General features: G+C 35.9%; 4 protein-coding genes and 1 pseudogene across 6 annotated transcripts; 1 reads left to right on the top strand and 4 right to left on the bottom strand.

The window, feature by feature from the left end:
* Positions 1–760: 760 nt before the first annotated feature.
* On the bottom strand, positions 761–1,435 carry LOC108861184 (putative defensin-like protein 73). The gene is made up of 2 exons (XM_018635012.2): positions 1,035–1,435; positions 761–900 (listed from the first exon to the last, which is right to left on the bottom strand). The coding sequence occupies exons 1-2, from the start codon at positions 1,111–1,113 to the stop codon at positions 761–763; spliced, it is 219 nt and encodes a 72-aa protein (XP_018490514.1). The 5' UTR covers positions 1,114–1,435.
* Positions 1,436–2,448: 1,013 nt separating this feature from the next.
* LOC108861196 (putative defensin-like protein 73) lies at positions 2,449–3,434 on the bottom strand. The gene is made up of 3 exons (XM_018635023.2): positions 3,207–3,434; positions 2,925–3,066; positions 2,449–2,673 (listed from the first exon to the last, which is right to left on the bottom strand). Exons 1-2 carry the CDS (start codon positions 3,283–3,285, stop codon positions 2,927–2,929), a joined length of 219 nt encoding a protein of 72 aa, XP_018490525.1. The 5' UTR covers positions 3,286–3,434; the 3' UTR covers positions 2,449–2,673; positions 2,925–2,926.
* Positions 3,435–4,209: 775 nt separating this feature from the next.
* Positions 4,210–7,529, bottom strand: LOC108863309 (DEAD-box ATP-dependent RNA helicase 50). The gene is made up of 8 exons (XM_018637692.2): positions 7,210–7,529; positions 6,233–7,095; positions 5,955–6,149; positions 5,665–5,852; positions 5,353–5,566; positions 5,079–5,210; positions 4,808–4,983; positions 4,210–4,731 (listed from the first exon to the last, which is right to left on the bottom strand). The coding sequence occupies exons 1-8, from the start codon at positions 7,454–7,456 to the stop codon at positions 4,494–4,496; spliced, it is 2,253 nt and encodes a 750-aa protein (XP_018493194.2). The 5' UTR covers positions 7,457–7,529; the 3' UTR covers positions 4,210–4,493.
* A 163-nt stretch (positions 7,530–7,692) lies between these two features.
* Positions 7,693–10,047, top strand: LOC108860544 (uncharacterized). Of its 3 annotated transcripts, none has more exons than XM_056985958.1 (8): positions 7,693–7,978; positions 8,437–8,569; positions 8,669–8,710; positions 8,830–8,868; positions 8,991–9,026; positions 9,152–9,224; positions 9,317–9,386; positions 9,476–10,047. In XM_056985958.1, exons 1-8 carry the CDS (start codon positions 7,787–7,789, stop codon positions 9,902–9,904), a joined length of 1,014 nt encoding a protein of 337 aa, XP_056841938.1. In that variant the 5' UTR covers positions 7,693–7,786; the 3' UTR covers positions 9,905–10,047. The 3 variants fall into 3 exon arrangements, with proteins under 3 accessions (XP_056841938.1, XP_018489911.1, XP_018489913.1); XM_018634409.2 differs by having other exon boundaries at positions 8,982–9,026; positions 9,476–10,041; XM_018634411.2 differs by lacking the exon at positions 8,991–9,026 and having other exon boundaries at positions 9,476–10,046.
* Positions 10,048–10,591: 544 nt separating this feature from the next.
* LOC108860253 (F-box/kelch-repeat protein SKIP6-like) lies at positions 10,592–11,886 on the bottom strand (annotated as a pseudogene).
* Positions 11,887–13,865: the final 1,979 nt, after the last annotated feature.

Below are 13,865 nucleotides of genomic sequence, written 5' to 3'. Positions count from 1 at the left end.
CATGCATAGTGTTTAGTGATGGAGCTTATTAGTTTGCAAACGACATATCTCAGGATCATCTTCTTTCCAGTCAGCATGTATCAACCAGAGAGATATTTAAATCCTTACCATGTATCAGTCAGAGAGATATTTAATTCCTTAACATGTAATTATCATGGTTCTGAGAAAGAAACTAATGTCACTGAGAGTGAGACTAACAATCAAACACATCGGCCTCATAGACATTTCTCCTTAACGTGATAACCGTACATGGTGCAGAGCAGTTTACTTCAATATATAATAAAACTGTATGAGACAAATCAGCAATGATACGGTTTAACAGTAGAATTGTACGAAGCTTTGCTCGATTCGGACTTGTGCTGCTGTGCTTTGACTGATCTTTAGATTTTCTTTTTGACATTTCAGACCCTAATATGTATATTTAGATGTGCAGGTTTTTGTTGGCCAAGGTGGACTATGCGATATTGCGATAGGTGTCTTATAATATACACCATTATCCTCAACTATTACTGCTAATGAAATGAGAATGTGGTTTTAGAGCAAAAAAAAGCGGTTAACTGAAGACTGCATGAAGCCAATTTAACTGGGGTTTTTAATATCAAAGTCAAGAATATGATAATATTCAAATGATCTTTTCCATTAAAAAAAAATCAAATTTGTCAAATATCAAAAAGTCAGATGATGGTAGATATGTTCTAATCGCAGAGATTTATTAATTGTTGTGATTGATGATTTTCAATACATCTCATATATGAAACATTTAATGGTCACAACAACATTGATACGGATCATTAAAGCCAACGCATTGGCCAAAATGGTATCCCATCCTGATGCAAGCAGTCGTACAGTCAAGAATCATTCCACACAGTCCAATGCATTGTGGCTCGGCTTCAACTTTGGCTACATTTCACCCAAACCAAAATAAATAAAAAGAGTACTGAGATGTACTTATACAATAAGGAGTATAATATTTTGCATAGTTTGCTATTCGATAGATATCATGAGATCTGCAACTCGTTTATACGGAATATAACCTGGAACCGTGAGCAATATGATGAGTACTGAAGCAATCATTAGGAAGCTCATGAATCCAATCTTGCAATTCGTCTTCATTGTATTGTAGTATTTGTAGATATATTGCCTCTTTTTATCAATTCAATATATCACCTTTGCTTTACTGAGTATTGAACTTGTATATACAATTGATTGGTTGCTCTGTTCTTATATGCACAGAGCTGAAGGCAAGAAAGGGAATACAATATTACAGGAATAATTACAGGAAACATAGACGTTGGTAGAAGATCAAGATTATATACTTTCCACACTCTTACAAGCTTTATATCTTTGAGTTTCTTTTATTGGTTTTTAAGATTCAAAACAGAATCCTAGTTACTACTATTATGAGAAGAAAAATAAAATCAGATTTGTATTAGACTATTAGTTACTATTGGTGGATATATTTCAAATATTTTGTTCCTAATCTAGCTGATATTTGCGTTAGTCATATTATTTTTATATATTTTGTTATATATCTGATTTGTATCAGTATTTATTGATTTACAGCTTTCTAAATTTTGTTTCAAATATTTTGTTCTCCATTTAGGGATATTTGCGTTATTCATTATATATTATATATTATTTTCTTTTTATATCTGATATGTATTAATTTTATTTTTACTGACACACATTTCAAAATAATTATTTCCAATCTAAGGAGATCTTTGACCCCCTCAATCGATTATACATTACTTGAATATTAAATGTAAAGAAACCTTAATTTTAATTATACTGAAACTTCATGCCACTAAAAAGTCTTGGAAAATCCATTCTTTCTAAAATCATTTAAGGGTCTTAAAGCTTAATTATACACGCACAATTAATCTACTACATACTTTTATAGTTATTATTTTTCAACAAATTGTATGCATTATATATATATTAGGGTCGTCGCCCGTCATACGGGCGGAAAATTATAAAAAAAAATATTTTATATGAATTTAGAGAAAATTCCATAAAAATAATTCAAACTAATTTTTTTTTATTAATTTGGGGTATTCCAGATCCATGGAGAGCCTCTGACTAATTCTCAAGGGAAGGTGTAGTCCACGGATAAAAAATAATAGTATAATTCAAATTAAATTTCGTTAAAATTTTTAATACTTTAACATTTTTCGCTTCCCAGTTTAATATTCCAACTAACTATTTTTCACATTAGTACTACGTAAATTTTTAAAATTATGTCCCTTTCAAAATATTGTACATTTAAAATAAAATAAAAACATAATTGGTTGTGTATTAAACTGGAAAACAAAAAAAAATTGAATATTAAAAAACTTAACGAAACTTAGTTGGTGGAGTATTTTCATGGAATTTTCCCATAAATTTAATATAAATTTATGAAGCATTTTAAAAAAAAATGTAGATTGGAAACGATATTATAAACAGACAAAAAAATTAATAGAATTTATAGATCATGTTTTTACTTTTAATAAATATAGCTTGGTCTGTATGTTTTAATTAAAAGGCCATGAAAAGCAGAAGAAGACAAAGTTACTCGTCAACCATGTCAACAGATACGGTCCTTGTGACTGGAGCTCCATTTGATCCAAATGCTTTCTTCAACGCACCGACAAGTCATGTCGTCTCTGTTGGGTCAACAAACTCCGTCCCAATCTATAAATCAAATAAAAAATATTAACATTTCTAATTTAATTTTATGATTTTTCGTTTAACATATAAAATTAAAAGAAAAAAACTGTCTAATAAAAATTAAAGAATAAGATATAATAGCACAAGAGAAATTGCCCTCAAATGATGTTTGTTTCTATCAAAATAACAAATCAAATTTGTCAAATGCCAAAAATTCAGACGCTTGTAGATCTAATCGCAGAAATTTATTAATTTTTATTGATGATTTTCGATACGTTTAATGGTCACAACAACACTGATTCGGATTTTTCCAGCCAACGCATTGGCCAGATTGGTATCCCATCCTGATGCAAGCAGTGTTACAGTCAAGAATCATTCCACACCTTCCAATGCATTGTCCATCGGCTTCAACTTTTTCTACATTTCACCCAAACCAAAATAAATAAAAAGAGTACTCAGATATAAGTATATGAATATATACTAATAAGGAGTATAATATTTTGCATAGTTTGCTAGTATTAAATTATGTAGAGATTTCAACTCATATACGAAATAACCTGAAACCATGAGAAATATGATGAGTACTGAAGCAATCATTAGGAAGCTCATGAATCCAATCTTGCTATTTGTCTTCATTATATTGTAAATATACTACCTCTCTTTTTTTTTTATCAAATCAATGTATGACCTTTGCTTTATGTCTTTGAGTTTCTTTTATAGATTTTAAAGACTCAAACAAAATCTGGTTTTAGTTAGCCAAGGGAAAAAAAACGAAGACAAAATCAGATTTGTATTAGCCTATTAGTTACTATTGGCGGATAACTTTCAAATATATAATATAGTATTAGCCTATTAGTTACTATTGGCGGATAAGAATCAAATATTGTTCCTGATCAAGCTGGATATTTGCGTTATTTATATTATTTTATTTTGCTTTAAATCTGATTTATTTCATTTTTATTGAATTACACATTTCTATATTTTGTTCTCAATCTAGGGATTTTTTTTGTAACTTAATCTAGGGATATTCGCGTTATTCATTATATTTAATATATTATTTTCTTTTTATATATGATTTGTATTAATTTTCATTTGACTGACACATTTCAAAATAATTATTTCAAATTCAAAGAGATCTTTGATTCCCTCAATCTATTATTAAATTTAAAGAAACCTTTATTTTAATTATATTGAAACTTCATGCCACTAAACAGTCTTGGAAAATCCATTTTTTCTAAATCATTTACGGGAAGTTTTTTTTTTTTTGGTCATAAAGTTTAATTGACCCGACATTCTCATAAGCTGATTTATCCGGGAAGGTTTCCAGATTAACATAAGCCATGATTGACAAATCACCCATAAAACCCATCTTCTCAAGAATTGATTTCATATTGTTATAAATTGATCCTTAGGAAACGGGAAATCCACCACGTCCCAGAACACACGCGTGCATGAAACTGCAGATTCGGATGACATAACGTTCCAAGGGATAATCAGATATGGTTCTGTCGGGTGAGGGATAAATATAGGGCATGTAAAGGTTATTCGTAAAAGAAAATATGAACTACAAAGACATTGATTTAATTTAAATAGAATAGATTTTTGGAAATTAGAAATATGAAGAAATACAGGGAAACTGAAACTTGAGGCCCAACTGGCCCAATAGGTTCCGATTACAATGCTGACAAACATCACGACAAAAAGGATTTACTTGTAGTCATCAGGTACGTTCTTGTCAGTAAGCATCTGGGACATTATGAACCGAAAGACCCGTCTTGTTTCTCTCAACACCAGAGAGATTGCAATAAGGGGGGAAAGGAGACGATGAAAGAGTTCACCTAAAGTTAAGTTGTGAACTCGTAAGCGTTTGGGACATCATGAACCGGATGACCCTTCTGGTTCCTCTCAATGATCCTCCTTGCCAACGTTACTTGTTTCCCCACCACAAAGACGAAAGCCTTTCCTTCTCCTCTAGCCCCTCTCGCTGTTCTTCCAACTCGTCTCACGTATTCACTCGGGTCACGTGGAAAATCAAACAGCACCACATGATCAACACCGGTGAAATCTATCCCACGAGAAGCTCTGCCAATGTAGGAACCGTAAGTTTAACATCTTCAATGTTCAGGCAGCAACATATAAAAACGATTAATGAAAGTACCTATCCGTGCAGACCAGAAACAGTGAATGATCTTCGGGATGAGATGAGGTGAATTCTTCCATGTTTGTAAGCCTTGCCCCTTGTGCGAGTGCTGCGTGAAACGGTAGGACGTGCAGCTGCCTTTCGTTTCTATCAAGCCTCTTGAATATATTCTCAACTTTCCTACATGTCTCAATCTGGAAGAAAATGCAGATGGTACAACCTTCCAACATGAGAATGTGATTTTCAAAATTGTTAAATAAGAGCAAAAAAAACCCAGTAAGTGAGAGACCTTATTGCAGAAGATGATAGTCTTGGCAACAGGGTTTTCCTCGATAATCTGAAGGAGAGCAGCTTTCTTGTTCTGAAAAGCAGTCTCAGGAGTTTTCTCTGCATTATCATCTCCACTGCAGTCAACAAGAACCTGCAAAATCGAACTCAATCCATGTCCATCATTCAGGGACGATCAAAAGAAGACTACGCAGCAACCAAGTTTTACTAAGAAAGTTAAGCTATATTGTTGTTCCCATTACATATTTCCTCCTGTTACTTATTTTAATACCAACCTCTTCGAGGGCATTGCTAACACGGTGCACACGAGGTCCCATCACAACTTCACAATCAGGGAAAACTTCAACAAGTTTGTTGTATATCTCAAGGGGTAAGGTTGCTGTAACAAACAGATACTGTGCAGTCACAGGGGAAGAACTGATCAGATTCTGCAGGGCTGCCTCAAACTCTTCGTCGCCAAAGAGTATATCCACCTCATCTAATATAGCACTGCAAGATATGTTAGCAAGATTGTGCCCTGTCAATTTCAGTTTCTTTTTCACACAAAAATTAGCAAGCGCTTGAATCTTTGAAATAATCGATAGTACCATCTCAAATTTGACAACCCCAAAATTCCTTCATTCATAAGGTACGTGAAACGCCCTGGTGTTGCAATCAAAACGTCCACACCTTGCTCTAAATTTTCGAGCTGGGTTCGTTGTCTGAAACCACCCGTCACTACCATGGAACGGAACGGGACCCCAGACTTTGATATTAATCTACAATTGGCGAGAACCTGCCAACGATTTCATCAAGAAACTTGTTCAAATAAAACATTCGGATACAAAATAAGCAATGAATCAACCTAATAAGAGCATTCATATATGAAGAAACCAACCTGGGAAGCCAACTCTGCGGTCGGTACCAGAACAATAACACGAGGACAACCAGAAGACGATTTGCTCAGTCCTTGAAGTTCCTCTTCTCTGAGACGCTGAATAACAGGTACAAGATATGCCAGTGTCTTGCCTGATCCACTTTGATCAGCTATAATACAACTCTTTCCATCAACAACTGGCGCAAAAGCCAGAGCCTGCGTCATTATAAGCACAAGTCGTAAGACGAGAGCTGTACATACACAGGCACCTAGATGATGGAAAAAAAACAATCCTACACCTGAATTTGTGCCGGTCGATCAAAATTATTTTCCTTTAAGGCCTTCATCATATCCTCACTACATCCAACCTCTGCAAAACTTTTACGGCTGAAAAAGCCAGTCTCCTTAGCGGGCTTGGTTCTGTTCCCCCTCTCTCTCCAATCCTTCATATCTCTTGCGTATACATCAGAACGCCTATCACCCCAACCTCTGGAGCTACCACCAGCAGCGCCTCTTGAATATGAATAACGTGATCCTGCTCTCTCATTATCAGCGAAATACCGAGCATCTGAAAACTCATCCGCAGCTCTATCACGTCTCTGATACGTATCCGACTCTTTGGTAACAAAACGCCTATCTTCTCTACCCCTAGAGTTAGAAGCAGAGTCTTTTGAATATGAACTCCTCGATCCTGCTCTTTCATTATCACTAAACTTCCGAAGGTTTGAAACCTCACCACCAACAGCTCCCCTGCCCCTGGAGTTAGCAGCATAACCGCTTGAATCTGCACTACGTGACCCTGCTCTCTCATTACTCTGACGATTTGGAACCTCATCATGTCCTTGGAATCTATCTGTACCTCTCACCTCTCTAGATTCCCGCACTTTGCTGAATCCTCTTACCTCTGAAGATTTTCCTGATCTAGGTAGATCTTTCATAGCCAACTTCTTCCTCATCAAATCCAGAATTGATGATGAACCATATCCTTCACCCTCAAAAGAATCCTCATCCTCGTCTTCTTCTTCTTCTTCTTCCTCATCACGACTCGCATGCTGCTTCTTCTGCGTCACCTTACCAACGAGAGCTTTCACTTTCTGTGCCTTTAACCTCCCGAAACTCCCGGTCACTCCTCTGGAACGCGAACCATTTCTTCTCGAAGATTCTATCAAGCACCAAAGGCATATCAACACAAATAAACAAATCTCCAATTCCTAATACTAAACAACATTCTCCAATTCCAATCAAAAGCCTACTGATACGGAGAGATGTTAAGTACCTGACGGAATCGAAGACGAAGGCGGAGGATAGAGCTCCTTCTCGCGGCGTTCCGCTTTGATCACGACGAATCCATCGTCGGTGGAGTCGTTAACGGCCTCGTTCGAGCATGAAGTCTCCAGTGGCCGACGAGTGAAACCGCCTCTCGTTACCACTCCTCCTCGAAACAGACGCACAATCTCTCTTCGATTACAAACTTTATTCCTCGCCGGGAAAGTAACTGACGGAGGTGGAGCTCTCGCCAACATCTCGCGAAAATATCGTCACTCTATTGGTCTAACACTTTCTCTCAAGGCAGAAGGAAACGGAGAGATAAGATAGACTCTGTTGAATGTTAATAATTATCTTTATTTTATTCAAAAAAATAATAATTAAAGATAAATGTGAATTCGAAAACTTTTCCTTATTTTCTTCTTCTTTTTTTTCCTTTTTCCACTAAAAAAACTATTTTCCATAAACTTATATATAATGAGATATATGTCACACCATTCTTTCCAAAAACCCTAAGACCTGAGAGCATTCGATTTATATCTCTAGTTTTGTGCGATCATTCTTTGGTTTTGAAGAGATAGCTAGCTATGTCTCAGCCAAACAATAACAATGACGATGATCATAAATACAAGAAAATCTTCGTTGGAGGTTTAGCATGGAAAGTAACAACAGATGTTTTGCGAAATTTCTTCCAAGCATATTGTGGAGAGGTTCTTGATGCTAATGTTGTCAACCAGAGAGAGTCTGATGGAAGCTTAAAATCAAAAGGCTATGGTTTTGTAAGTATCTTCTTCTTTGTTTTTATATTATAATCCATGCATATGTATATAATTAGTCTTTGTGTTTTTGTGAATTATTGTTAAACTACTTGATATATATAAACGGATTTGTTTCGCATCCTGTGAATTATTAACTGTGACAAGCTCGAAGAGATATTTTCTTAGTTTGTTTAATTCTTGTAAACTGCAGTCTCATACATGTTAACGTTTGTTCGAATTGCTTTGTGTAAATCAAAACGATCATTCTCTGTTTCATAATTGGGCTTTTTATGTCTAGGTTAACCAAATAGTTGTACCAAATCCCATGTTTGTTTCGCAATTGGGCTTTCTGTTTTAGTTTGTAAGCAAACTATGCCCAGCTTCGGCGTCATGTGCTATACATCTATTTGTTACAAAATCGATTCGATATTATTTTTATTTTATTTTTCTGAATTTTGTTACGGGGTTGAGTTGTTCAGGTTACTTTTAGGGATGCTGAATCTGCAACTAGAGCTTGTCAACTTCCGTATCCGGAAATCGAGGGAAGACAAACCAACGTCAATCTGGCTTACCTTAATAAAAAGAATAACCATAACCACTCTAACCAAACCGGTTTAGTCTCTTAATTTTTTTTTGATTATCACAGGTTATTTTTAAGATATCTTTTTGAGATTTCCCCGCTTAATCTTCTCGGTGACCTTGAAACTGTAGGTGTACTGCAACAGGCTGGACCATCGCATCAATATCAACACGGTTCAATCTCTTAATTAATTTTTTTTTCTTTTAGCAAAGGCTTTAGTATATATTTTTCTTATGCAACAAATCCTTCCACACAAGCAGTTTCTTAATCTTCATAAACCCCAAAATTGCAGGTCCGTTTGATGAGATGGCATGGCATCAATATCAGAATGGTCTAATCTTAAAAATTTCTATTTTTATTTTGAGAAAAAGGGGTTTAATATGATTTATTTTGTAAGTAGTTAAAACTCAGCTTCTTATTAATCTGTATACCCTAAAATTTCAGGTATTTCAGGTCCGTTTAATCAGGCGTGGCATCAATATCAGAATGGTTTAATCTCTAAACTTTTTTTTTTTTTGAGAAAAGGGTTTATTATATATATTTTATTTTGTTATGCTTTTAAAACTTCCCACAAACAATTTCTTAATAATCTTTAAGAACCCTAAAAATTGCAGGTTGGTTTAATCAAGTGGCTTGGCATCAATATCCGCAAGTTTATTCAAAGCCACATTTTCATCAAGTCTACTGGTAAATTCTACATATAGATTTCCTTGAACCTTCTAAAACATCTAATTTCGACTCTAATGAATAACAAATCTAGTTTGGTGGATTTTCCTTAGGGATCCATCACATTTTGGAGCATATCGTCACATGTATGGCTTTTCACACTATCCTAGGTCCTCCACTGTGGTTAGTGCTTATGCTCCATACTGTTGTGTTTTTATTTTGTTTCATTGTCTTTAAGTTAACACTTCGAATATTTATTGGCATTTGTGCAGAATTACCATCAGACCAATGGTGTACCACCTGCCGGTGTTTTTCAGCAGCCTGGAGGAGCAACACTTGAAGAGCTCCCTGATACCAATCAAGAAGCTGTCTCCACTGCAGATGAAGTTGTGAGTAATGACAACAATGAAGAGATGGATACAGAAACAGACAGTGGTGTTCAACATCCAAATGGAAAGGATCAAGAAGAAGAGATCAGTGGACAAAACAATGGCATCAAGCAAGATGTTAAGGATGAAGAGGGAAAGATCGTGAATGGAGAAGATGAAAACACTAAGCAGGGTGAGGTTACACTCCAAATGGAGACAGGCCGTGAAGAAAAATCTGAAAACACACCACAAGAAAACGGTCTTGATCATGAAGAGAAGACACAACATATTGATGAAGCTGGACTGATGACAAAGAAAGACAAGAATGCATGAGTAAGAGAACTGGATCATTTTATCTACTCGACCTTATGTAGCTATATTTACTTATTGACCAAACGATTTTATTTTCATTTACAAAACAAAAAGTCAGCTTCTTAATCTTATTCATAAACCTTGCAATTGCTTACTAAAATGATACAGAGTTTATGGCTTAGAATCTTATTATTGTGTTTACAACTGCAGATGATTTGACAATAGAATGATACAGAGTTTAAGGCTTAGAATCGTATTATTGTGTCTGCAAGTTTCCACCGCTCCATTGACCTTACCACCAAGGTCAACATCCCAAAGTGGAGCCAAGTCTCTCTGGACAACTATATCATCGTCTAATGATGTGGAAGACGATTTTCTCCGGTTTTGAAGATGACTGAACTGCGGATGAGACCACAACTGATGCATTTAAATTTTTAGATTTAAAAATTAGATTAAAAATTTTATAAATATATTAATGTACGAATAACGTTGCTACCTATTTATAATAATAGACATCAAATATTTGTATTGTGTCAATGTTGAATGTTCATACCCTTTTCATATGTTTGTCATGGAATAAGAGCAAAACAGAAAAGTTGGAATTCAGATAACACGTTATAAGACACAATTACAGCAAAACCTATTTTAGTTTCAGAAGAAACTTGTCTATCTATACAAAAGAAAAATAAACTTCAAACCCAAGAGGAGAATGAAAACAAATATTCATTTAGGAGACACAAGAACAGAAGCAGAGAATAAGAGAGATGAGTGTGAGAGAGTATCAAGTTTGAAGACAGCATCGGACCATTCCATCTTACCCCAAATCTCGCCTTGTTTCGTCACCCGCAAGGAAACCGCAAGGAAATCTCGGCAGACCAAAGCCAAGTCTGACGAAGATGGGAGTTCCAGAAGATGACAATGTTTCCAGCAGAGTTGCTGCTGAGTCTGCATATATCATAAAACTCTTCCAAACCCTTGACTGGTTTCCAACGCAACTCATTAGGCTCACACCATAGTATTCTCCCGCAAGCACCACGACAGAACAAACGCTTCCCTATAGCACACCAATCGTTTCTTGTTTCTGGAATAAAGTCGTCATCTGGTTTGGTGAACCTCCAAAACAAACACTTACTCGGCAATAAGTAGAAGCTTCGACGAGCCTCGTCGACAGCGTAAACCTTCTTCTCCTCCTCTATCACCACACTGTGGCAAATACTGAATCGCAGCTTGGGGAGATACCAGTGACCCCAAGTTTGGGTCTTTAGATCGAAAATCTCTGACCAGTTTGTGGGATTAGCTTTCTCCTCCACACACCCTCCAGAAACGTATATCCTCCCGTCTACGAGGTTTGCTGATGCGGAGGCACGAGGCATCTTCATGGACGGGGCACGGCTCCATGTGTGAGAGAAACAATCTAGGAACCAGACATCTTGAGTGCGGCGATGGCCGTCTATGAGTCCACCCAAAACATAGATCCCTCCATCCACCACCACGTAAGAGGATGATTCCGTAGCCTGGCAAGGGTTCGACGGGATCGGGTTCAGGCGATGGTGAGGGCTGAGGATGAACCAACGTGGTGGTGGTGGTGGTGGGCTCGGGTCAGCGTCAGGAGAGACGATGCGCATGCATACGTAGAAACACGTCTCGGTGCAACCCATCTGCCGTCTCAATTCCAAGAGCTCAGGGGAGGACACGAGGGAGCGGTGGCTCTTTGAGGCGATTGCTAAGGCCGCCAGGTCAAATCTTGAGACCTGAGACAGGCAGTTAACTGCCACCTCATCTGGAAGCGACCATAACCCAGACGACGACGGAGACACTTTCATCTTCTTCGCTGGCGGTGGCGATGATGATTCCCATCTTTCTTCCTCCATTGCCTCGATTGATTGGTGGTTACAAAGAGGAATGAGTTTGGTCGGGTTGCTCAAACAAAATTTAAAAAAGAAAAGAAAAGAAGAGTTTGGTCAGGAGAGAATGTTTGGAAACCTTGAAGACGTCGATGGTCGCACAAGGCACTCGGGTTGCTCGAACAAATTTTTTTTTTTTTTAAAGTTTGGTCGGATCGGAATATGTTTTATAGAATTCTTTTTCCAATATTAATTAGTAACTTAAATCTTTTTTTTTCTAAATCTGTTTATAATTTTCCTTTCTATATTACCTTATTTTACATTTATGAAAATTAATTTTTTCCAATATTAATTAGGATCAGTTGATAACTTAAATTTCCTTTCTTTTTATTTTGTCGGTTTATAATTTCTCCTTTTATATTTTATGTTTATGAGAAATTCTTTTTAACAATGTTAATTAATTAGGATCAGTTGATAACTTAAAATTATTTTCCTTTTGTTTTGTCCGTTTATAATTTCCCCTTCTCTATTTTATATTTATGAGATATATTTTCCCATTAGGTGAAACTTAAATTTTTGTTTTCTCGGTTTATAATTGTCCCTATCTATATATTTTTATAACATCTTATCTTTATTAATATCAAAGAGGTCTAACATGTTACATAAATCGAAATATAAAACAATTATATTTTAAGTTAGACATGATAATAGAAAAGTAATAATACAATGCTTCATAACTCTTTTGTAGGATAGACTGATTCACTAACTTTATTTATCTTTGTTCTCGTTCTTAATTGATCTTGTGTTCGGCTATCATCGCCTTTTGTCACTTAACAGATCATTGGGTACGATCCATCTGTTATATCACTGCCTATTCCATACTTTCACACCAGGAGATAACATGTTGTACTCTCTATCCATACCATACAAAATTCCTCTAGTTGACATTGATAATCATCAAACTCCATCGTCTTCTATTCCTTGCTTTCACATAGACGATCTATTTTCCTTCTTATTGTCAAATAATGTTGAATCTTATCTCTCTGAGATAGTGGAGCCACAATCATCCAAGATAGTTTGTCTAAAGCGCATGAAGTACGTAATCTATTCCATATCCATGGCGGTTTGAGATCCTTTTTCTTTACATAGGACTCTCAATTCTTTTAAAGAATTTCCTGGAGAGAATAAACCGCCATGCCTTATCGGCCACAGAAACACACCGATAATATAGAACTTTCAAGTTTTGTTTGTCATAAGATCACACTCAACAATTAAGAAATAAAAAACTCACCAATTAGGGAGAAGATGGACTCGTTACAAATCTGGCCTAAACGCCGTAACCGTCCAGTGAGCCAATTGATAACCAGAAACTTGGTTAATCGTTTTATATGTTGCTCTTTTTACTCTTTTTACTGCAGTTTTAATTCCAGAGGTTTGGTCTTTCTTCTACACACGAGCTCATATCTCTCCTCCTTCTGTTTTGAAGGACGAACTTAGATGGCTGAAAGACCCAACCAAAGATAAGAAAATTATTCTTTTAATTTGTCTTAGCTACCAAGCAGAAATTTATCTGATTTGGAAAGAAAGAAATTCTCAATTACATTCAGGTGCCTCTCGCCAACTTCCATCATCATCAGCAAAGGTGGTCCAACTTCGTCTTGATCCCCTCTGTCGTGATTCTATCTTTTGATGGTTTAACTTGTTCTTGCTGTAGTTTGTCTAGTAGTGTTAACAATTTAAACTAATCATAGTTTTTACGATATAATGTTAAAGCATAAGTTGGGGAATGAGATTTTTTTTAAAGTAATATTTAAAAGCAATTAATATTCGATTATCACCAACACAAACTATGTATGCTTGTATATACAATTGGAAAGAATCATGTGACTGAGCGTATACGATGTACAAAATTTGCCTTGATAAAATAATCAGCATATTATCACAAAACAAAGAGAAATGTAAAGTAAAAGAGACTAAGACGTGTCCCAAGATATCCACACAAAATAAGAATTGCGAGAAACTTCCAATGTAAGAATTCAGAAAGCTAACAAAGGGCCTAAGCCTATATATAGAAAGTGGATACTTAACCCCAAAGAAGTGCTTTAAAGCTGTCTTAGAGTTTGGGACGCAAAATACAA

This window comes from Raphanus sativus, chromosome 5 (genome assembly GCF_000801105.2).
Source record: "Raphanus sativus cultivar WK10039 chromosome 5, ASM80110v3, whole genome shotgun sequence".
NCBI lineage: Eukaryota > Viridiplantae > Streptophyta > Magnoliopsida > Brassicales > Brassicaceae > Raphanus > Raphanus sativus.
The sequence above is the reverse complement of the archived record's forward strand: the minus strand, read 5'-3'. Positions and strand labels throughout refer to the sequence as shown.